This window comes from Anolis carolinensis, chromosome 3, assembly GCF_035594765.1.
Source record: "Anolis carolinensis isolate JA03-04 chromosome 3, rAnoCar3.1.pri, whole genome shotgun sequence".
NCBI lineage: Eukaryota > Metazoa > Chordata > Lepidosauria > Squamata > Dactyloidae > Anolis > Anolis carolinensis.
This window is the reverse complement of record NC_085843.1, coordinates 33,072,673-33,096,792: the sequence shown is the minus strand read 5'-3', so window position 1 is coordinate 33,096,792 and position 24,120 is coordinate 33,072,673. Positions and strand designations below refer to the sequence as shown.

The following is a 24,120-nucleotide window of genomic DNA, read 5'->3' as shown; positions in this document are numbered from 1 at the left end:
GCCTTCATTGATACAGTCCCAGTGTGTAAACTTGGCTCCTGTTAGCTCAATAATAATGGATTCTTTTTTATTTGTACAGCCTGAGAATGTGGGCAGTGTCCTTCAAGAAGTGAGAGCTACTACAAATCCACTAGGCCCTGGGCTTTTTTAGTTATTAAAAGAGCCCAAACAAAGACTGGTTATGTAAATACATCCACATCCAAAACTATGTTGACCTTTTCACCCACATCAACCACTGCAGAAGCCAGTGCAACTCTGGGGCATTGTTCTTTAACAAAAGCCGCCTTTGCAGGCAGTGCATTACTGTAATTCTTAATAACAGCAGCTTCCAAACAAAAGGCGATCTACTGGATATCCTGCTGCAAGATATCATGTCTCCTGCTAGCAACTGGGTAAGCAGTACTTTTCAATTTGGTGGGAAGCAAGCCCATCTAAGCAGTGTCAACCACTGCCATCTCCATCCCCAGTGGCACTATGCAATTTGCTGTCATGAATCAGTTTATGCAGCTTGGCTGATTAACAGAGTGTAATAATTGTATTAGTGTTCATTTTCAAATTAAAGGGTTGTGATACACACAATAAAATATAATACTGCTAAAAGATTGGTATTTCATTACTGGAAATATATTTTTTCTTCAGTTGTGATCCAATGGATAGAAGGTTTAATACACTTGCAACATTTAAAAGAATGATGTATAAATAAAATTGTCAAAAGAATCTTTATTTGGACATTTGACCAACTTTTATATAATTATTGTATGTAAATGATGTTTTTTAATGTAAATAAAATTATTTAAATTGTAAAAATAAAATATGATACATAATATAACATTTGTAACTTACAATACACATGTGCTATAATATACATCACAAAGTCAAACAGTCAAGAAAAAAAAGTAAAATATTCACTAGTGAAAGACAATAAATGCAAACAGATCAAAACAGGACATTGAGGTTAAATCAAAATCAAATCTATGGAAGTGAAATCAAAATAGTGGCAGTATTATGCTAAGAAACCACCACACACACACACATTCGAGACAGGTACAAACACCAGCCATTACAGATAAGAAGTGATAAAATTGCATTGTAGGGAAGGATAATATTTTAGTATTAAAAAGGCTCTTGAGAAAGGAGAAATTTAAACAAGAAAACGTATTCTGTGAGATAGAATACATAGGCACTGGGATAGAAAACAAGCCCAAAACCTCCTGAAACCTCACTACAGTTATTTCAAAGATAAAGAAGTGACAAAGCAATAAAGCAATAAAGCAATAAAAATGAAACTGATACTTTAACATTCTTTCTCAAAAGCAGTGTGGCTAGAAAACTCTGGTAAGACAACTTCCCGAGATCAGAAGCTAGATCTGTCAGACATAAAATTACACTCTCACTCTTCCTCTCTACTCATCTTGCTTTTGACACGAAAACAAAATATATTTAAATATAGTAAACTAGAGAAATTGCTCTTCTGAGAAAGTTCCAATTAACACAGCCATGGAGGAGGCGGCACAACACTATGGGCACAGTGGGAACCACACAAAAATACGTGTACTATAGAGATAGGATAACTAGCAAAATATATTGCCCAGCCCGAGAAGGTTTCAAATTACTCTGCACAAGTGCAAATAAGTGTATACATACAAGCCCCAGAGCCCAAGAAGAAGCTAGACTAATCAGTTATTTATATATATATATATATATATATATATATATACTAAACATGAATTGCTTGAGAAACACATGGTGAAGAGGAAGAGTTTTAACATATTTCCCCCACTAAAAATCATAAAACTGATAAAAAATAACTACATTTCCGTGTATGTTATTTTTGATATATATAAATCCTATTATTAACAAATAAAATTACTTTTATTTTATCCAGCCTCCCATTCATACTTCATTATTACTACCTATAAATATTTTATATATTAATATTATTTTACATTATATATACTGTATAAACAAACCTTAAATGTATTTAAATTGAGATTAATATGATGATTACTATTGAATATTGGCAATCACAAGAAGATCCAACCAGTCCATGCTCTAGGAAATAAAGCCTGACTGCTCACTGGAGGGAAGCATATAAAAGGCAAAGATGAAATACTTTGGCCGCATAATGAGAAGACAGGAGGGCTTGGAGAAGATAATGATGCTGGGGAAAATGGAAGGAAAAAGGAAGAGGGGCCGACCAAGGGCAAGATGGATGGATGGTATCCTTGAAGTGATTGGCTTGACCTTGAAGGAGCTGAGATAGTGACAGCCGACAGGGAGCTCTGGTGTGAACTGGTCCATGAGGTCGTGAAGAGTCGGAAATGACTGAACAAATAAACAACAACTGGCAATCACATTGGCTAAAGTCAATGAAAAGACCAATATGATTCTACAGTCTAATGACTATGGTGCATTAAGTGGTTTGCCATCAAATTAGAGCATAGACCACAATATTAATATTTTAGGAGAAAACATTCTAAGGAACACTGGAGAGACACAGAGCAATTTGGGATTACATTCTGCTCACCCCTTAACTACACCCTCGTTTTTCATCATTTAGAAAAATTATTCAGAAAACTGGGAGGGGATGCTGCACTACTCAGACATAGTCTGTTTGCATCCCTATTTCCCATGAAGTTTAGGAATGCTCCAGATTTCTTTCAAGGCAATTCAAGGAAATTGAATTTGTATCTCTTCAAAGATCAGAACCATTTATTCTAAAGCAGTGGTTCCCAATCTGTAGTCCATGGACCACCAGTGGTTCCCAAAAAAAATATATGGTCCACGTCCTCACCGTTACTACATAGTTGCAACGAGAGCAACTGGTCTCGTGAAAACCCCTTACAGTGCTGAGGCAATGAGGATGTCGGGAGGGGAGAGGCTGACTACGCACGAAAGGCGCAACAAGAAGCCTCCTGACTGCTGCTTTCCTCCTCCCCTGAGTGGAGCCGTTCCATGTGGCACCTGGAAGTGATTTTTAGGGATATTCCTGGGGTTAATTGAGGTTCTAATTCAGAAAATTGTATTCAATAGACCACATCAGCTTCTGTATGTTCTGTATCAGAAACTAGAGCTGATGTGGTATATCCAATGCAATTTTATGAATCAGCACCCCAAATAACCAAACCGAATCTAACGTTGACCAAAAACTGATTTGTTTTTTGGTACTAATGCTGAAGTGGTCCCTGGTCAAAGTGGTTCCTGGACAAATCAAAAAAAAGATTGGGCCATTGTTCTAAAGTCAAATGAGAAGCTACAGAGTTACAAAAAAAAATGATATCGCTCTCTCAAGAACATAATAGAATTACTCAATATGTATAACCTAATGGAAGCTCACCTCAGATTTAAGAAATTATACTTAAAATAAGACAAAACAAAGTTTAGATAATAGGGGCACAGGAACAAAGCACAGGAAATTATTTGGAAAGCCTCCATATCATGACAATTACCATCTAATTACTATTTTTATACTTTAAACCCATTCACTATCAATTTTCTTCAAGCAGTTTTAGCGCTGCAATTCTAAATACACTTACTTTCAAAGTCCCACTAATATAAATGGGATTTATTTTTCAGTAAATATGCTTAGAATCAGGATGTGAGAAGTTTAATTGCATTCTGAGCTTCATAGAAGAGTCATCTTACATAGGCAAATTGCATTTTCAAGGTCATCATACAAACGCTGCTTTACCTAGCAAATTGCAATCACTTGCAAGATTTTTACATGAAAATAATGTTCACTATTCTTTAGTTTTGCATGTAAGTGAGAAGTCACATAAAGAATATATACTTATATATGCAGCAAAGACTAAAGACATTCTACTTATCTCATCATAACGTTTAAATATCTCATGCAGTTAAGAGCCCATGAAATATTAATACTTGTGAACCCTGAAAGAAGTCAAGGATTACAGATCTATCCTGGATACATGGCTAAATTCACTTTAATTCCAACACTGTAGAAAAAAAATCTAATAAGAAACCATTTATAATTTTCTCTCTTCCACAGAAGTCTACAATGTCTACTCTTAAGTAAGGGCCACTGAGTTCAACAGTAATTACAGTAATCCCAGGTAAGTGGAAGTGCAATCCCAGTCACATGGAACTCTTCTTCCACTGGAATTAGCGCTTTTGTTCCTTATTCTCTTACTCTCTCCTCTAATAATTCAATCCATAAAGCTGAGCCCAAATGGTTATTATTGATTGCATCCTGCATCTCTTTTCTTTTTGCATTTATTTAATGGTTCTATTCCCTAAATTATACACTTTAGCAAGCAACTGGTTACCTGGGAGACCACCTTCTCTCTTAAAAGACCCCATTCAGTCTTTGAAATCATCTTGAAAATATTTCCTAGTAATACCACATGGAATTCCTCAGCAATCAATCAGAGCACAGAGTTTAATGTGATGGCACCTACTATGAGCTCTTCCACTAAATAGTCAACACACTCCAATTATTCTTAATTTTAGATGCATGTTGACAGCATACATTTTTATGCAAGTCTTCTCTGTTTAGTTCTAGGTAGTATCTACTGGGCCACATGAATAACGTATATGTTAATTTGTGTGCTGTGTATTTTGTATATTTTTATTCACCTTTCCAAATCACCATTTTCATTATTGTTAAGTTTAAAACTTCAACCCACATTTAACACACATTTATATTCAGATCACTAGAAATGATACAGTTTGAGAAGGTGTTTTAACAAAGAGCATAACCCTTCACAAGATTACTCAGGACCCCAAATAACCACATACAAGTCTAGAAAGCCCCAAAATCAACCTTGGTCAAATTATACATGGATCAATATGAGTACTGCACTTTAACTCTTTTTTAAACGTAGAGGGGTGAAAAGCAAGACCTTAGTCTGTCCCAGGAGAACATAAAAGAAGCATCAATACCCTTTACCGTCTTTGCCATGGCATTGCTTCTGGGCTTTTGGAATCGTTGTGGGGGACGGAAGCAGAAGTGATGGACAGGGATGTTGGCCCACTGAGGTTGGCATTAATGCTTTCCCCTCTCCACGGAATTACTCCCAACCTATCCACAAGTTGTATAAAAATCCATAATTTGGCCCTCAACCTATATATGAGATTGACTTATACATGAATATATGTAGTAATTAATTCCTGGAGCTCAATAGCCTACTACACTCTTGAAAGTGTATATAGTAGAGCTAGGATGTTATGGCTCTCCAGATGTTGCTTAACTCCCATTCCCATCAATCCCAGATAGCTTAATCAGAATTCAATGATAACAGCTGTTAAAACAGGGGTTCCTAACCAGTGGTCCCCAAGAACTAAAATATAGTCTGCAACCTCACCGGTACTACACTGTTGCAACGAGAGCAACTGGTCTCGCGATGGGGATGTCGGGAGGGGAGAGGCTGACCACCCACGAAAGGCGCAACAAGCCTTCTGACTGCTGTTTTTCCTCCTCCTCCCTCCCTCTGTGTGATGACTCATGGGCCATGTAGTCCCGTTCCAAGTACTATTGTGGCAGATGAAGAGGAAAACTTGGGTTTCCCACCGTTTCTGCCAGTTTTGGAGCCCTTGCACCTGCAAGATGTTTGCCCACAAGAAGACAGCCAAACAAGCCTTGAGCAGAAATCTCCCCCATTTTCTCGCCGGGTTTATTATAATCAAGATAGAAGCGCTCGAGAGGCGACTCGCCGGAGCGCCAGGATAGCTGCCAGACAATTAGCTGATTAAGTCTGCTTCCCTTGGGAAACTTTAAGGAGTCATGCATCTGGACACAGTTTAGGTTTCGTTTCTTGTTCCCCAGAGAAAGTGTTCCTTGGCGGGAAAACAAGATCCTATATAGGTGTTTGGCCGCAAAGGAATCCTTGCGGAGTCAATTCGTCAGCTTCGGGAGTAGATTGTGTGTGGACTACGCTACTCCAGTTTCCAGGACCTTGCTCTCGTTCCAGCCCTGCCTTGTTCCCCGGACCTCGCCACGGATTTCGCCACGGACCCTGTTCTTGCTCCTCGCTTCTTGTTGCCTTGAATCAAGCCTTGTTTGCCAAGAATCTAGTTTGCTCCCCAGCCTTGCATCAAGCTCCATGGACTAAGGGACCTTGTCATTTCCCCTCACTTTGCTTGGCAAAGTGTGTGTTTCGGTTATTGGATTACAACTTTGGACTTTAATATCTCATATTGGACATTGTTTTCCTGGACTATATTTGACCTTTCCTGAAAGGTCTACTTCTGAACTATATTCTACACTTGTTTATATTAACTTTATATATTTCCTTAATAAAGATATTAGATAGATTCTGGTCTCTGCGCATGGTTATTGGTGCTCTGCAGCCTGGGTCTTGACAGCTTGACTCCGCCACCCTAAGCACCAATTAACCTAAGGCCAGAATGTCTACGGGAACCGGGGCGGAAGACCAACCGCTCAGCTACATCATTTCCAAGGAAGAATTCGACTGGATCCGAGATACTCTCCGAACACAGGAGGGTGAGATTCTGGGCTTGAAGGAACGTGGAGTGCGCCTCCCTGCCCTAGCGCTTCCAACCAAGTTTTCTGGAGAAGCCTCCAAGGTTCATGTTTTCCGTCGCCAGTGCCAGGCGTACATAGAAGCCCGCCAAGCTGAATTTCCCCACGAAGATGTCAAAGTGGCGTGGATTTATAGTCTTCTGGATGGACCAGCGGCTAATTGGGCGACGGCGCTGTATGATGCAGGTTCCACGCACCTAAGCTCCGCGCAAGGGTTCTTAAACCATCTTAGGAGGACCTGGGGAATCGAGGACAACGAGGAGGCGGCCGGCCATAAACTCCGACGACTCCTTCAAGGGGACAGGCCGTTGTCCCGGTACATAGCCGAGTTCCGGGTGCTGGCTCAGAACACCGGTTGGAACGATATCGCCCTCAGAGGGCAGTTTCGTGAGGGCCTTAACTTCGAGATGCAGGAAGAAATTTCTAAGGTGGATCCCCCAGAGACTCTTGAGAGACTCATTAATCATTGTCTACGAGCCGAAGTCCTGCTTGCCAACAAGAAACAGTGGCTCCGAGGTCAGAGTGGAAGAGCCGGGGTGAGACCCCCCGCTTCTACCAGTATTCAGCCATGACCAGTATGGAAATCTCCACCGCCAGCCCCAAACCCCATGGGAAGCGAGGAAGAACCGATGCAGCTGGGCAATGTGCGCCCCAGACTGGATGTTGCCGAAAAGGCCCGCCGCCAACGTTTGAATTCAGGCTAGTCCACTCCATCCCACAGTTTTTCACTTCCTCAAATGAGACAAAATTCTGCAGCAAGTCAACACATGCAGTTGTCACTGCACTGTATTGTATGTTTAAGATTTCTTGGGGAGGGGGTTCTTATAGATATTGTATGTCTGCAAACCTTGCACTTCCTACAGTCATGATTCTAAGTCCTTGTTATTTTGGCTACAAAACCATCTTAAGAACATAAAAAGAGACATACTGAAGCTGACCAGAGGCATATCAAGTCCAGTGTTCTATTCATAAGATGGATAATTACCTATGAAAAGCCCTTAGAAGGATACAATTGCAATGCTATATTATATCCAGGAATAAAACTATTTACTGCTGCCTTCAATTCACCATACATAATCTTCTGGAAGACAATATCATCATTGATTGTCACTGAATGTCCCTTTCCCTGGAGATCTTTCAATGTTTGATCCCAAGCAGTGTTAGAACTATTCCTGAATTTTTATATACACGTGAGAGTAAAGGCTTGAAAAACAATAATTTGATGTTTCTCTTGGTTATCTCCTTGTTTTAGCCTTCATATGATAGGTGCAATGTAAGCTGTATCAGCTTACAGACAAACTTAGTTGGTTTGGCTAGCATAGCATATAATAGCTATTCTCAAGGAAAAATACTACCTAACTAGCAAAACACCAGCAGCCATTTTGCTACTACTTTAGAAAATCGTACTGGAGGTAAAGTGAAGCTGTACTTACAGATATGCTGTATTTTAACCTCTCTCCATTTGTACTCATATGAAGTCTGTTCCCCCAGATAACAGAAACAGGAATAAGAATCAAAAGAAGAGATCAGGCTTACCAATTTTCACCCACTGTCTGATAACACTTTATGCTCATATATTTTCAGTCACACATTTTCAGTAAGAGTTTTTCCAATTTTATGTTTAAACTATATTCAACGCAGGAAATCTAGATGGGAAGTGCCACTAGGAGATGAAAAGAGAAAACTCTTTCACTGTTCAACAAGCAAAATACCATTTAAAAATACCATCTTCACAGCATAAAACTACACTGCTATGAAGTCTCATTCTTCAACAGCAAAGAAAAGCTCTTTTGAACATCTTTTTAAACAAGTAAGCTATTATCAAGCCATTAATCTATTTTAATACTGTTTTAAACATTCTTATTTACTATATAATACATATATTATTTTTATATTTGCACATAACTCTTTCAATCCCCTTAGCATTTAATGACACAACATCACTATTTGCTTTCCTAGCATTCTCTAATACACCTGAATTAATGAAACTTATAAAACTTTTTTTTCCAATCCAGACACACAGCTCTAGAATAATATAATGCAGATCCATCCAAGAGGACACAGGAGACCAATTCTCCTTCTATCATTACATATTAGACACTATGAAGATGTCCACCTTCACAAAAAAACACGATATCACTGTACAGAAGTGTTATTGTTATACTACAATGATGAAAGTTCTACTGCAGCAATCCCTTGAGATAGGCACACTACACAGCCTAAGAAGCTATTGTGTAAAACTGAGCTCTAGGAGCTTCATAAGATGTTGTAGATAACTGAGCTCACAAATGCTGTTGCATGTCAGTGAGATGTGCTTTGTAGCCTTTGCTGAAAACTAAGCTGTGCTTTGGATAATGGAAAGCTTTTGCATTAGCACTTATTAGGATAAGACATGTATAATTTGAACTATCTGCTTGGTGGTAACATGTCCATAATATTTACAACTGGCCCTGATATTTTACTCTTAGTCCTGTCAACTGCTAAAATGCATCTTCCCCAGATACTTCCTAAATTGGAATTTGACCCCAGGCAATAAGTGTTTTCCTGTCCCTGATGTATAGCAGTCACTTCTTCTGTACATGCTGTAAGCTCTCACCTTTCTGTTTAAGAACCCTTGCCTGCACAGGACATTCAGATGAAATCAGCATATTTATAAGCTACTATAAATACACTCTTAATGAAGCTTTCCCTTATGGCCCCATCTACACTATCATTATAATGCAGATTGAGTCAGTGTAGACTAGTTCCTGGGCTATGGAATTCCATCCAATGAAAAGCTAATTTGGTCTTCCTCTTTGCCTTCTTTTAATTGGCAGGCAGGACATTTTTATTTAGGCAGAATTTGAGCTTTTAACTGATTGTGGCAAAATGGACTTTTTAATAGTTTGTTGTACTTTAATCTGTTCTATATTTTCAAAAAGAAAAGAGAAAAACAAGAAAAATCTTTAAAAAGTGGGAAAGCAGCTGCAAATGAAGAAAAAGCTACTAATTGCACTAAAAAACGAAAATGGAATGCGCGTAACAAATAGTTTGGAAATGAAACAGATATGCAAAAACTTCTATAACATATGATTTCAAAGTGCAGGTAGTTGAAGTCAATGCAGGTGTTGTGATGGAAGAAATCCCGACAGTATTATGGAGTGAGGTAAATGCGGCCAGAAGTAAAATGAAGCCAGATAAATTCCCAGGAAAGGACGGAATAGGAATAGGACATCTAAAGGCGGGAGGCTATAATCTTCAAAAGGTAATTGCAGAATGTTTTACACAAGACTTGCGAAGTGCTATCTTACCTAAAGATTGGATGTCTGAAAACATAATTCTAATGACGAAAGGAGACCTTAACAACTATCGTCCTATTACACTCCTCTCTCACCTATATAAACTGTTCACAAGGATCCTAATACAAAGAATATGTCAAGATGTGGAAATCAACAGAGAACAAGTGGGCTTCAGACGCGGCTACTCCACCCTCGATCATATTCATGCAGTCAAACAGCTACTGGAAAAAGCAGAGAATATTGAGTTCTGGTTTGTCTTGTTTTCGTTGATTACCAAAAGGCCTTAGATTCAGTTGAGATAAATGCTATCCTTAACGCTCTGTACCAAGTTGGTGTAAATCCAGCATATGTGAACATAATAAAAAAAATCAATACAGGGTGCACAACGGATATGAAACTGTTGTTAGAAGTGTGTCATATTAGAATAAACAAAGGAATGTGTCACAGTGACACAATATCGCCAAAACTGTTTGCGGTGACTTTGAAAAGCCTCTACCAAAAAAAAAATAAAAAAATTTAAAGTCGGAATTTCAATTGACTTTCTCATCTCCTCTTCACAGACAATTGCGTCTTTTTTGCCAAAAATCTGAAAGATTTTCAACATGATCTCCAACAACTAGCATGACTTTCAAAATCAATAGGAATGGAAATAAACTTGAAGAAAACGAAATGGATGAAAAATGAGCAGTGTGTCCAGGGCTGCATTTTATGAACGGTGATGAAATTGAGGAAATAAATAAATAAGTATATTTTGGACAAGTACTGTCGAATAATTTGGTAAATGGGAAATGGGAAATAAGATGCAAGGCGGCTTGGATGGCTTTTAACCAAAACCGGACAGTGCTAACAGATGATAAGCTGCCAAAGAAGATCAGAGCAGATATCTTCAACACTACAGTTTTACTGGCAATGTTATATGCATCTGAAGCATGGGCAACAACTAAGTCAGAGGAGGAAAAACTGGCAGTGATTCAGAGAGCAATGGAAAGAAGGATGTGTTGCATGACAATAAGAGATAAAGTCAGCAATAAAGAGCTGTGTCAAAGAACCGAGGTACGTGACGTGGTCAATGAAATCTATAAGGCAAAAAGAAGATGGGCAGGACATATCACAAACAAAAAACAACCGACTGATATGCTGACTCACGAACTGGATACCAAGAGACCACAAGCGGCCCTAGGGCAGACCTCGTACACGATGGGACAAACCAATAGTTAAGCTATTCAGCCCAAAATTGAAAAGAAAAGCACAGGATCATATATTTTGGCAAATGGTAGATTTGTGCGGAACCCAAAGGAATGGATCAATGACAAATAGGATATTTTAAACAATTTAAATGTTTAAAGGAAATGTTTTAATAGGATTAATAGCTTAAAGCTAGTTTCAGCTTTTGCATCACACACTGTTTTTGTTGTATACATATTGTAATATCAAATACTGTAAGCCACCTTACAATATAAACTCTATAAATAAAAATGGCACATCTGAAAATTCATATAGAGAATTTCCTTTCTTCATTGCATGGAATAAAATTGTACTAATTGATATTGTAACGTATTAACCTCAGGTTTTTCACTTTTTCCATTTGCTGTATCTGATATTTTGACTTTTACAAGAGCAATCACCGTATATTGTTTGATATTTATCATTTAACCAAAGTCAACTTGGTTGTCCAATATTACATTTTTTTAAAATCTACTTTCAGAACATGCCAATCTGATTACAATGAGTTTGCCTTATATTATAAGCCAGAAGGTTCAGGAACTTTGATACAGAGGCAGCCAGGTGCAGTAAACCAGCAAAATAAATCAGTGAAATAGCTGTGAAGTTTGTATATCAATTTTCTTGACAGCAGCTGTATATAATAGCATTAGCCAATGATCTAGTCTGATAAGATTTGCTATAGAATTAAACTCAATATTGTACCATGATGCTCACGGTGAAAAACTTAAATGTCATGGCTTAATAATACGAGTATATGGATGCTCTGTGTCTGGCATATCTTGAGAGAAAAATAATGAATGCTGCATGCTAATACTATGGATTTTCATTTTAGCGTCTAAGAGTGGCACACACATGAATCTCAATCCTCAATTCATGACTTGATCTCAGATTAACATAGTCAGTTATTTGAGACTTGGCTGTATGAGGCAGGGAGGGCTAATTTAATTCAGCTTTGACCATTTGGCAAGACCTGCAGGGTCGGGGAGACAGAGTTGCAATGATCTTTCAGACTAAAATCCCCCTGACTATCATTCAATCCCAGGGTCTGAATATGTTCATTTAAAGCTGGGTGGCCAGGACAGATTGGAGATTCTACTGGAGTACTGCTGACTCTGCTGCTCAACAGCCTCCAGTCATAAGTTAGCCAGGGTGGTCTCAGGGGGTGTGTTAGGGTTCCCATGAGTTGTGATACTATGAGACTTCAACATGTATACCCAGATAAAGCATGTTTGTTCGATAATCATGATAACCACTGGTCTGTTCAAATTAGTATATGCCCCCGCTCATGTTGACAAGCAAACGCTAGACCAGAGCTTCCTAAACATCGTGCCGCAACAGTATCAGCTGCAGTGTGTTGGTTTGTTCATGAATGTAACAAGAAAACTGAGTACAAAAGCAATTTTCAATGACTACATTTCGGAGATTGAAAAGAGACTTAGATATGTTAAACAGAAGCATTCTGATTTGGCCAATAAACCAGGTTGATGGCTTGCTTATAGGTTATGGAAAGAAAGAGAGAGGAAACAAATATCAAAGATTAGAGTTGGAAAATAAGACATTATGGACCAAGACAAGATTATATCAATACTAGCTGTGCCCGGCCACGCGTTGCTGTGGTGAAGTATGGTGGTATGGGAAATAAAGTATTGAGGAATTGGTGGTAGTTAAGGAAAGGGGTAAAGGTTTTCTTCTGACATTAAGTCCAGTTGTGTCCGACTGCACACTGAAGTGGATTATATGGTAGTGTGGAGTCAAGATAATCCAGTTCAAAGCAGATAATATAAGATTATAAATGGGTTATATAGCTGTGTGGAAGGGCCTTGAGTCTACACTGCCATATAATCCAGTTCAAATCAGATAATCTGTATTTTATAGGCAGTGGGGAAGAGGCCTAAGTGAGGCCTAACTGTGCCTGTCCCCTGGGTTGCGTGGATTGCTAGGAGACCAAGTGGGCGGAGCTTAGCCTTTTAACTGGCAGCAATTGGATAAAACAATTATTCCTCTTCCTCTAATTAGAACTTTATTTTCCTTTTCTTTTTGTTGTATGAACATAGAGGCATGGATGAGGGGTTGTGTTGCCAAGTTTAGTGTTTCTAGGATGTGTAGTTTTGTTGTTTTGTCCTAGGCCGACATTTCATTACCCTTTTATATATATAGATTCCATAACTACTACTCATCTCTCTACAAAACTAATGCATCTAAAGCTTCCCTGGGAAAATATATGGAAAACAAAACCTACTCTACACGTAATGAAGATCAAAGAAAGAGACTTGAAGACCTAGTCTCAATAATGGAGCTTGATAAGGCAATCTCAGAGATAAAGATGGGAAAGGCTCCAGATCCAGATGAATTGACAGCACTATATTACAAGGTTCTGCAAGACCAGATGTGTATACCACTACTCCAAACAACAATGCCTTAAATAATAGCATCCCTGATTCTTGGCATCGAGCTACTATAACACTTATTCCTAAAGAAAAATGAGATATTGAAGACCCTAAAAATTACAAATCTACATCTCTGCTAAATAATTACTGTAAGATCTGTGCTGCAATTTTGGCTAAGAAGTTCAAGTAAGTCCTACAGGCCTTGATACATGAAGATCAAACAGGGTTTCTGCCAAAGAGACACCTAAATGATAACATTAAATTCGTTTTGGACATTCTGAAATACTATGAGGCCCATAGTATACAATGAAATAATGCAGCCCTAGTTTTCTGTTCAAAACACGTTTGATAGTGTACCTTGCTTTATAATAAGCGAGGCGCTCAAATTTTGGTCAACGGGGAACTGACTAAATCTTACAAAACACAGAAAGGGATTAGACAAGGCTGTTCCTTTCTCCACTGTTGTTTCTGTTGGTTATAGGAGTTTTTAACAACACCATAAGAAAAGCAAAGACATCAAAGGAGTAAGGATAAAAGGACAAAGTTATAAGTTGAAAGCTTTTGCTGGTGACTTAGTGATTTTTAAAGGATCCTTTGAATACATGTAGAGGTCTGAACACTGTCCTGAAAGAATATGGAAGAGTATCAGGATTTAAAATTAATAAGGAGAAAACAACAATGTTGACCGAGAACGTGACAAAAATGGAACAGAAACCCTTATATAAGAAACTGGGTTTTCAAGCTGTACAAAAAGTTAAACATGTGGGTATTAACAGTTCTACTAAAAATTCAAACCTATAAGGACAATTATGACTTATTTTGGAAAGAAGTTTTAAAAAAGATTTACATAGGTGGTAAGGTCTGCAGCTATCTCTTATGGGTAACATTTCGGCTATAAAGATAAATGTAATATCATACTTCAGATTCGAAGTATTAAAAGACAATACAAAAAGAGGAGGACTAGATCTTCCTACTCTTAAAGCCTATTATCATGCATGCTGTTTGACTTGGTTGAAGAATTGGTTGTTCCTGAGAAATGAATGTTTGCTACTAGAAGAATGTCTGAAATTTGGGATTCATGCCTATCTATGGTATGATCAAATAAAGGCAGATTCTAATTTTAATAATCACTGCATAACGAAATCACTATTACAAGTGTGGAATAGGTATAATTGGTATTTTTTATAATTGGTGTAAATTTTACACAAAGAAGTCCTTATCGTGTTCTCCACATGATGGTTTATTTAGAAAGGAAATTGTTCTGAAGGAGAAATGGTTGATTTATAAATACTTGTTGATACTGGACAAGGACCAATTTAGAATACAGTTGAAAGAGGAATTACTGTCTGAAGGTTTCCTAACATAATGATTTACCTACAGACAATTTTAGAACAATTTAAAATAGACAAAAATTTATTTGGATCTTTAATTGATAAACCTGAACTTGAAATTGTTCAAGATTCTGGAGATGACCACTTAATTGGTAAGTTAATTGGTAAAAGAATGTATGGTCAAGTGGGCACAAAATGTTGGGAAACAAAAATGGACCAATGGGAAAGGGTCTGCAGAAAGAGCTTGAAATTTGCATTGAGTAATGACTTCAAATAAAAATTTCTGTAAGATGATGTACAGATGGTATCTGACACCGGAAATGTAATTTTAAATGTTTATAATTGATGTTTTAATTATCTGTTTTTTCATGTAATTGTTTTATAACTGTTTGTTTTTGGAATCTACTGACTTCCGGTTGTGAGCCCCCCCCCCTCACCCCAAGGGGAGGGTGAGAAAGACAGGATACAAATGTAAGAAATAAAAAATAAAAATGTATGGAATAGGAAGATGGCGATATGGAAGCATCTTTTGACTGTTCCATTGTCAGTGACAGATTTTTTAATTTTATTTTTGGCCAGGTTTCTATTTGCTATGACTTAGACCCTCAGCAGGTGTGAGGGAACCCTTCTTGATGGGAAGTTTCCTGCTGCCTCAGCAGGGGATCCTATCAAAGTTCTGGTTGATTTTTAGGAGAAAGAAAAGACCACAACAGTGGACAGAATCACTCCTTAGTGTCCTTTTTTACAAAATGGATCTAAATTAGCCCCCACTTACTTAAGAAGCTGGCAACAATGAAAGAAGTGAGACAGAAACTAGAACAATAGCAACAAAAAACTCAGAGTCCAACCAGAAACAGGCTAAAGTCTATCTGAAGGCCTATGATGGAGCAATATACGAGACTTGAATGAAAAGTAATGCCTCCACCTTCGTTACTTGGGTTTGGATGGGAATATTTTAATAAATCAAACACAGAAATAATCCTTAGAATGTGCTCTTTAACAACCACTATTCACTTTCCCACATAATCACCAGACAATTGGATACATTTCTGCCAACGATTAACAAGTTTTCTGAAGCCATCACAGAAGAAGTCGACACTCTGTTTCTGCAACCAGCGTCTCACAGTACCCATTGTGCACAGATCTTCCGACAGCCAAGGAAAGCAATAATGTGACCCACATGTCCTTGTGAAGTGCCGGTTATGCTTGAAATTTCTCTCTGAGTGATACGACGATCGTCTTGAATCAATTTGTCAACCTTTTGCTTGTGAAACTCGGTGGTTGCTGTCACAGGACGTCCAACTCTTTGTCACGCAAGTCAGATGTTCCTACCTCAACATCTTTAAACTTGCTCACCCAACGACACACAGCACTCACACCAACACAATCACCATAAAGAGCTTGCATTCTCTGATGAATCTCCTTTGGGGTGACACCTTCTGCTGTCAAGAATTCAATGACTGCACGTTGCTTAAGTCACATTGACCGACCATCTGCACAGGGTTCCATACTTTGCAGTTTAACAACACAACCGTTCAATGCTAAGGCTTCCCGCCAAATGGAACTGTAGAGGAGAGTCTACTGAACAAGCCAGTACCTGCCGCATACCAGTACTGCCATCTGTTGAGGAGTTACAAAGGTGGATGCATTACTTTTCATCCAACCCTCGTAGGTAGCAAATAAGGCTTTTCTGTCTATGGGCAGATCTAAACTGACCACTTAACATGGATTGAGAACATCTCAAAATATGCTGTCCAAATGTCACATGGCATGAAAAGGCCTTAAACTGGGAAAAGCAAATCTGGGGGATACTCCAAAACAGGCCCCATAATGTACCTATAGGTATAAATCTATAGGTGCAATTCTGAGAGTGCCTTGGACCGCAAGAAGATCAAACCAGTCCATACTCCAGGAAATAAAGCCCGGCTGCTCACTGGAGGGAAGGATATTAGAGGCAAAGATTAAGTACTTTGGCCACATAATGAAAGACTGGAAAGCCTGGAGAAGAGAATGATGCTGGGGAAGATGGAAGGAAAAAGGAAGAGGGGCCGACCAAGGGCAAGGTGGATGGATGATATCCTTGAAGTGACTGGCTTGACCTTGAAGGAGCTGGGGGTAGCCACCGCCGACAGGAAGCTCTGGCATGGGTTGGTCCATGAGGTCACAAAGAGTTGGAAGTGACTGAACAAATAAACAACAAGGTGTAAATCAAATAACATGCTGCTTTCGTTCTGTGTTACTTGGTTAGCACAGATGTGCCACGAAGTCTATTGCATCTGTACTAGAGCTGGGAAGGCCTGGAAAAAAACCAGCTTTCTTTCCAATGTTTCTGGTTTTTCCCTTGTACCCCCATTTTTCTTGGGTTTTTCTGGACCTTACCATCTCTAATCCACACAGAACTGTTCAACATCCCTGAAGCTCACTTTGCAGACCACAGAATTGTTTTTGTGGACCTCAGAATTCTATATAACTCCCCCCCCCACACACACACACACAAATAAGATAATTGCATCGGAAACCACCAATTTTATAAACCGCTTTAATAAAAATCAGTTTAAAATATTTTTCAACTGTTTTGCCAAGAGATGCTGATATAGTCTTCAGTCTGCCCTGGAGTGTGGTGGAGGCTCCTTCTTTGGAGGCTTTTAAACAGAAACTGGATGGCCATCTGTCGGGGGTGTTTTGAATGCGATTTTCCTGCTTCTTGGCAGGGATTAGACTGGATGGTCCACGAGGTCTCTTCCAACTCTATAGTTCTATGATGGAAAATTGGCCCTAAAACTTCTGAAATTACTGAGATCTAATTAGTACATGCAATGAAACAGAACCTTTAGGGACAGGTGGGTGTATTTTGGAAGCTGAGTGATCATATAGATGCTACAGAAAATAAGACCTGCTTCTCATGGTTCAGAAAGGTTAACCGCATCAATGACCAAAGTATTTCCTGATTCCAAACTGTGTCATCATTCTAAGCTTTATTTTTGTATTAACTTTATTCCTACCCTGCCTTTCTCCTCATGGGGACTCACAGTACATTAAAATGACACAATCCAATAAATTTTAAAACATGGCAAATACAAAAATTAAAAACCATTACCAGTAAAAGCAAAAATATGTATACAATTAAAATTACATTCAAAACATTTATTCGCCCTATAAGCCTGAATTGACTACCAAACTCCAATAATTACATTTAAATCTAGGTTAGATTTTTCCTATCCTTTTCAGCAACTTTTCATCAAAAATAAGAACTGACTGTGTAGTTCATGCAGTGCTTATAGAGTTATTTTTTACAGGAATGAATGCACAATAATAGTATACCACAGCCATACACAAGATAATGCTCTAAGATGCATGCTTTAAGGACCATTACTTTAAAACAATCCATGTGCAACACTCAGATGTAAAAATCTTGCTAGGCATTAAGCTTCTGCAAAGAAATGCTAATTTTGTGGCCAATTTCAATGTGACCAGATGGAAATATGAAATATTCTCAGCAATGAAGATGGTATTCACAGAATTTATTTATTTATTTATTTACAGTATTTATATTCCGCCCTTCTCACCCCGAAGGGGACTCAGGGCGGATCACATTATAACACACATAGGGCAAACATTCAATGCCCATAAACACATCAAACAGAGACTGAGAGACACACACGCAGAGGCAAGTTAACTTTCTTCTGAGGGGATGTTCGATTCTGGCCACAGGGGGAGCAGCTGCTTCATCATCCACACTGACGGCACTTCCTCATACCAGGTCGTAAATTAGTTAATCTTGCCTCCCCACTTTTATTAGTGGTACCTTATCTCCTACTTGATAGATGCAACTATCTTTCGGGTTGCTAGGTCAGCAACGAGCAGGGGCTATTTTTTATTTTTAATTGACGGGTGCTCACCCCGCCACGGGCTGGCCTCGAACTCATGACCTCATGGTCAGAGTGATTTAAGGCAGCTGCTCAACAGCTGCGCCACAGCCCGGCCCCTCAGCAGCTAGTACAGTAATGTCCTTGTAAATTCATTTGTATTAAGGCCTAAACAGCCAAAAAGCACCAAAGGCTGTCTGATCTTGGGAGTTAAGAAGGATTAGCACTAGTTAGTCCTTGGTTGGGAGATCAATGAATACCAGGTGCTTTAGGCTATTTTTTGGTAGAAGAAATTCACAAAACCATCTCTGAATACTCTGTTGCCCAAGAAAACATGATGAAATTCATGGGGTCAACCTAAGTTGACAGGCAGCTTGAATGTACACATATATTCAGTAGAAGTAAATTATCTTGTTTGACAAACTGCATGCTATAAATGCATGCATGCTTTATTCAGGAGTGCTTCTTTGTGTGTAATTTGGATCTGCTTCTCAATGAGTGTGCAACCTGTTGGGTTTCTCACAACAGGTGCATCTGTTGTGCAAATTTCGGCCCTCCAGGTGTTTTGGACTTCAACTTTGTGGAAGCTGAAGTCCAAAACATCTGGAGGACCAAAGTTTGCCCATGCCTGATCTACACTGTAGAATGAATACAGTCTGACACCACTTTAGCTGCTGATACCATGGCACCTGTGGCTCATTGGCAGTGGCTGGCGAAAGACCTTGTAAAACCACAACCCACAGGATTCCACAGCACTGAGCTACTGCAGCTAAAGTGTTGTCGAACTGCATTAATTATACAATTTTGATGCACCCAATATCTGAAGAAGCTGGGGCCGAGCCTTGGAAAGAAGCTTCTGCTGACCACATATTAAATCCATCTGTTGTTGGAGTGCCTCAATACTACGAAAGCACCTCTGGACCAAGTTGAGCGAAAAGAAAGCCAAGAGGGGACATGATAGTCATGCTTAAATATCTGAAATGATGTCACCTTGAGGAAGGGGCAGGCTTGTTTTCTCCTGCACTAGAGCAACACTTCTTAAACCTTTCCACTTGTTACTTCTCTTGGCCAGAGGAATTTTTAGATACAGGTATATTATTAAATAGGTATAAAAATCAAACATATTTTAAAAGATGTCATAAGGAATAGGGAGCAGGCTTGTTTTCTGCTGCCCTGGAGACTGCAACTGGGAGGAATGGGTTCTTCAATTTGCAGGAAAGGAGATCCCACCTAAACATTTGAAAGTGGAATAGGCTGCCTAAAAGCGTGGCGGAGTCTCCTTCTCTTGAGGTTTTTAAGCAGAGGCTGTGTAGCCATCTGTTGGGAGTGCTTTTTTAATTACTTTTTATTTTATTTGTATTGTTTTACCTACTCCCACTTTCCACCCTTTCCCCTTGGACACATTTTTCTTTGTACAATAAACTCCAGAAATTACATTTGAAATATCAGTCTTAAATCTCAATTTTTTACACACTACATCTTAATACATTATCTAAATAATTCCTAACTGGATCCCACATATTCTTAATTATATAAGCCAACAAAATCAAACTTTTTGTAATCATCGGGAGGGGGGGGGAGTTTCTACCACCCCTCCCCCCCAAATTTCTGGCTATGGCCCTGGAGGCAGGTAACACCTCCCAACAAAGGATTCCCCCAGGCAGGAAGAAGCCAGGCTTTGAAGCTGCCAGGCTATCCAATGTTAATCAAGGTGATTAATTAATTAATCAAGGTGATTAATCCATTTTGAGTTTTAGAAAGAAAGTGAAGACCTGGCTATGCGAGCAAGCGTTCAAAGAATAAGTTTCGTTGGCTTCGACTCGGTCTGGACTAAGGTTTATGCACAAGGTTTTGTGGATGAATGGCTCAAGATTTTTGTATTATTTTAAATCTGTTTTTAATTGCTTATGTTTTATTCTTTTGTATTGTTGTATATTGGCATCGAATTCTGCCAGTTTTGTAAGCCGCCCTGAGTCCCTTTGGGTGAAAAAGGCGGGATAGAAATGATGAAATAAATAAATAAATAATTACAATATCCACACTTGCCTCAGGCAGACAAGAGTTCTTTTTCCCCAATCTGGATTTGCAGTGACATATATAAACACACTTGCCTAGTTTCCAACAGACCTCACAACCTTTGAGGATGCCTGCCACAGATGCAGGCGAAACGTCAGGAGAGAATGCTTCTCAAATATGGCCCATAACAGGCTGGGAAACTCACCGCAACACAGTGATTCCGGCCATGAAAGCCTATGAGGACAACTCTGTGAGGAAGGATTCTGTGAGTTTGTCAAGAGGCGCCCATAGAAAAGAACGAAAGGGGAGAGACAGAGAGGCTCCCGGAAGAAGAAGAAGAAGGAAGAGGCGAACGGGAGCCGAGCCATGCATATCCCACGAACAAACTTCAAGGGAAGCGGAGGGGGCGCTCCCCGCGCAGTTCTCTCCTCTCCCCAGCCTCGCGTTTAATTTCCCGCCCGAGGAAGAGCCGAGAGGAGGGAGAAGCGCTGAGGAGAAAGCGGCCCCAAAATGTCCCCGGCTACTCACCCGGGGGGCCGAGCGGCAGCAGGAGCAGGAAGGCGGCCCAGGCGGGGGACGGAGACAGCATCGCGCCCGCCCTGCTCCTCTTCGCCTTCCCCGCAGAAAGAAGAGAGCAGGAAGCGGCCGCCTCAGCAGGAACGGGCTCCTTCGCCGCCCAGCAGCAGTAACAGCAGCTACGGAAGCAGCAGCAGCGGCGCCGCCCCCTGGCGGAGAGGAAAGGAAGGGCGCCGCGCTCCCCTCGATAAACACTCGCTCTCTCGCGCATCTCTCGCTCACTTAGACTCAAGAGCAGACTTGGGCAAACTTTGGCCCTCTGGACGTTTTCGCTTATCCTATGTTCTGCCGGCCCGTTTATGTTGGATAAGTGAGACTCTACTGTAAAATAAAATCTGGAAACAAAATAAAAACAAAAGTCCCCACTAAAGCCCAGGAGGAACAGAGTCAAAAGTTGAGAGTGGGCAGCGAAACCAGCAGCCCCAATCCAAGTCAAGCCCGGTTTCAGTACTAAGTTGATGGTCAAAGGGCCTTCTCCATCGTGGCTCCCCGGCTCTGGAACTCGCTCCCCGGGGAGATTAGGCAGGCCCCTACCCTCCTCTCCTTTCGGACGAGCCTGAAGACTTGGCTCTTCCGAGAGGCTTTTGGTGACTGATCTCTGTATGATCGACCTGTTGTCCATTTGACAGTGTATGCCTTCCCCAGTATTATAATGGCACTTTATAGCCATCATAGCTGAGTGGCCACCCTTCCCTGATGACATGATATATTTGCACTTTTAGCACTTTGGCCTAGATCCTTTGAACCCAAGCCATGATTTTAACTCTTTATCTTGTATGTGGTTTTTTATGACTTGCTTTTATTGTCTGATTGATTGGTTTTATTGTTTTGTTTTTATATTGTTCTGTTCGGGCTTGGCCCCATGTAAGCCGCCCCGAGTCCCTTTGGGGAGATGGGGCGGGGTATAAGAATAAAATTATTATTATTATTGTATGACACAGCAAACAAGATACCGTGTTTCCCTGAAAATAAGACAGTGTCTTATATTATTTTTTGCTCCCAAAGATGTGCTAGGTCTTATTTTCAGGGGATGTCTTATTTTTCCATGAAGAAGAATTCACATTTATTGTTGAACAAAAAAATGAACATTTATTATATACTGTACAGTAGTTGTTATCACAAACCAACATAACCAAACCAAACATACTGTGACTCCTGTCAAGAATTTCTTGTTACAGTAGAGTCTCACTTATCCAAGCCTCGCTTATCCAAGCTTCTGGATAATCCAAGCCATTTTTGTAGTCAATGTTTTCAATATATCGTGATATTTTGGTGCTAAATTGGTAAATACAGTAATTACAACATAACATTACTATGTATTGAACTACTTTTTCTGTCAAATTTGTTGTATAACATGATGTTTTGGTGCTTAATTTGTAAAATCATAACCTAATTTGATGTTTAATAGGCTTTTCCTTAATCCCTCCTTATTGTCCAACATATTCGCTTATCCAAGCTTCTGCTGGCCCGTTTAGCTTGGATAAGTGAGACTCTACTGCACTACAATTATTTTCATGTACAACTGGTATGTACATTTACCGATCCTGCATGCTCTGGTGTTTGTTTGGCAGGCGCTGGGAATGCTTCCAAACAAAAACCTTGCTAGGTCTTACTTTCGGGGGAGGCCTTATATTTAGCAATTCAGCAAACCCTCTACTAGGTCTTATTTTTGGGGGATGTCTTATTTTCAGGGAAACAGGGTAGACATGCTGGATTTCGTATCACAAAATCACAAGTCGAACACTTTCCAAGTGTCTAGGACTGTGTGATGTATTTTCAGATGATGCGTGCAGATCCCAGCAGGGTGGCCTTTTGCAGTTGGCAGATCGTGATTTTGTCAATGTCTATTGTTTCCAAATGCCGACTGAGATCTTTTGGCACGGCACCCAGTGTGCCCATCACCACCGGGACCACCTGCACTAGTTTCTGCCAGAGTCTTTGAAGTTCAATCTTGAGGTCCTGATAGCGGCTGAGTTTTTCCTGTTGTTTTTCGTCAATGCGACTGTCACCTGGGATGGCGACATCAATGATCCAAACCTTTTTCTTTTCCACAACTGTGATGTCTGGTGTGTTGTGTTCCAGAACTTTGTCAGTCTGGATTGAGGTTGGTAAAATTCCCCAGTACTGTTGTCCTATAAGATATCAGTGACCTGAAGTAACTTCGGATTTGGATTCTCTCTTGTGTTACTCTGTTACTATTTGCATTACTGTTGGACTATTGGCTTGACTGTGAACTGTTAATGCATGCTCTGTTGATATTTGGGGACCAAGGCCTTGTCAACTATAGTCAGAATGCAGTGGCTTCCTCTGTGATCGGACACAGTAGAATAATCACAAGATGTCTTAAACCTACACCTGTTGATAGACTTTACATGCTAGCTGGCATTGCCTCCCCTTGATGTGCAACAGGAAATTGCTGCCAATTGAGAGAGAAATAATAATAATAATAATAATAATAATAATAATAATAATAATAATAATCAGTACAAGAAAACCACACTACAAACTAGAGCTGACAGCTGGCACAACAAAACATTGCATGGAAAGTTCCTTGACAAAACTGAAGGAAAAGCTGATAAGGAGAAGACCTGGCTCTGGCTCACGAATGGGACCCTGAAGAAGGAGACAGAAGCCCTGATCCTTGCAGCCCAGGAGCAAGCCATCAGAACAAATGCAATTAAGGCCAAGATCGAAAAATCAGCTGATGACACAAAATGCAGACTGTGCAAGGAAACCGACGAAACCATTGATCATCTCCTCAGCTGCTGTAAGAAAATTGCACAGACAGACTACAAACAGAGGCACAACTATGTGGCCCAAATGATTCATTGGAACTTATGCCTCAAGTACCACCTCCCAGCAGTAAAGAATTGGTGAGATCACAAACCTGCAAAGATAATGGAAAATGAGCACGCAAAGATACTGCGTGACTTCCGAATC

At 39.8% G+C, this 24,120-nt stretch overlaps 1 protein-coding gene across 2 annotated transcripts in view; it reads right to left on the bottom strand.

Moving 5' to 3' along the window:
- Positions 1 to 21,303, bottom strand: part of b3glct (beta 3-glucosyltransferase) — a 123,949-nt gene extending 102,646 nt beyond the window's left edge. The window contains exon 1 of one of the 2 annotated variants that reach the window (XM_008107926.2): positions 21,133 to 21,303. In XM_008107926.2, the coding sequence (XP_008106133.2) occupies positions 21,133 to 21,193 (61 nt within the window). In that variant the 5' untranslated portion in view covers positions 21,194 to 21,303. Of the gene's footprint in view, positions 1 to 20,809; positions 21,020 to 21,132 lie in introns of those variants that run through there. The other variant, XM_062974700.1, reaches the window with a different exon arrangement.
- Between the last annotated feature and the right edge of the window lie 2,817 nt (positions 21,304 to 24,120).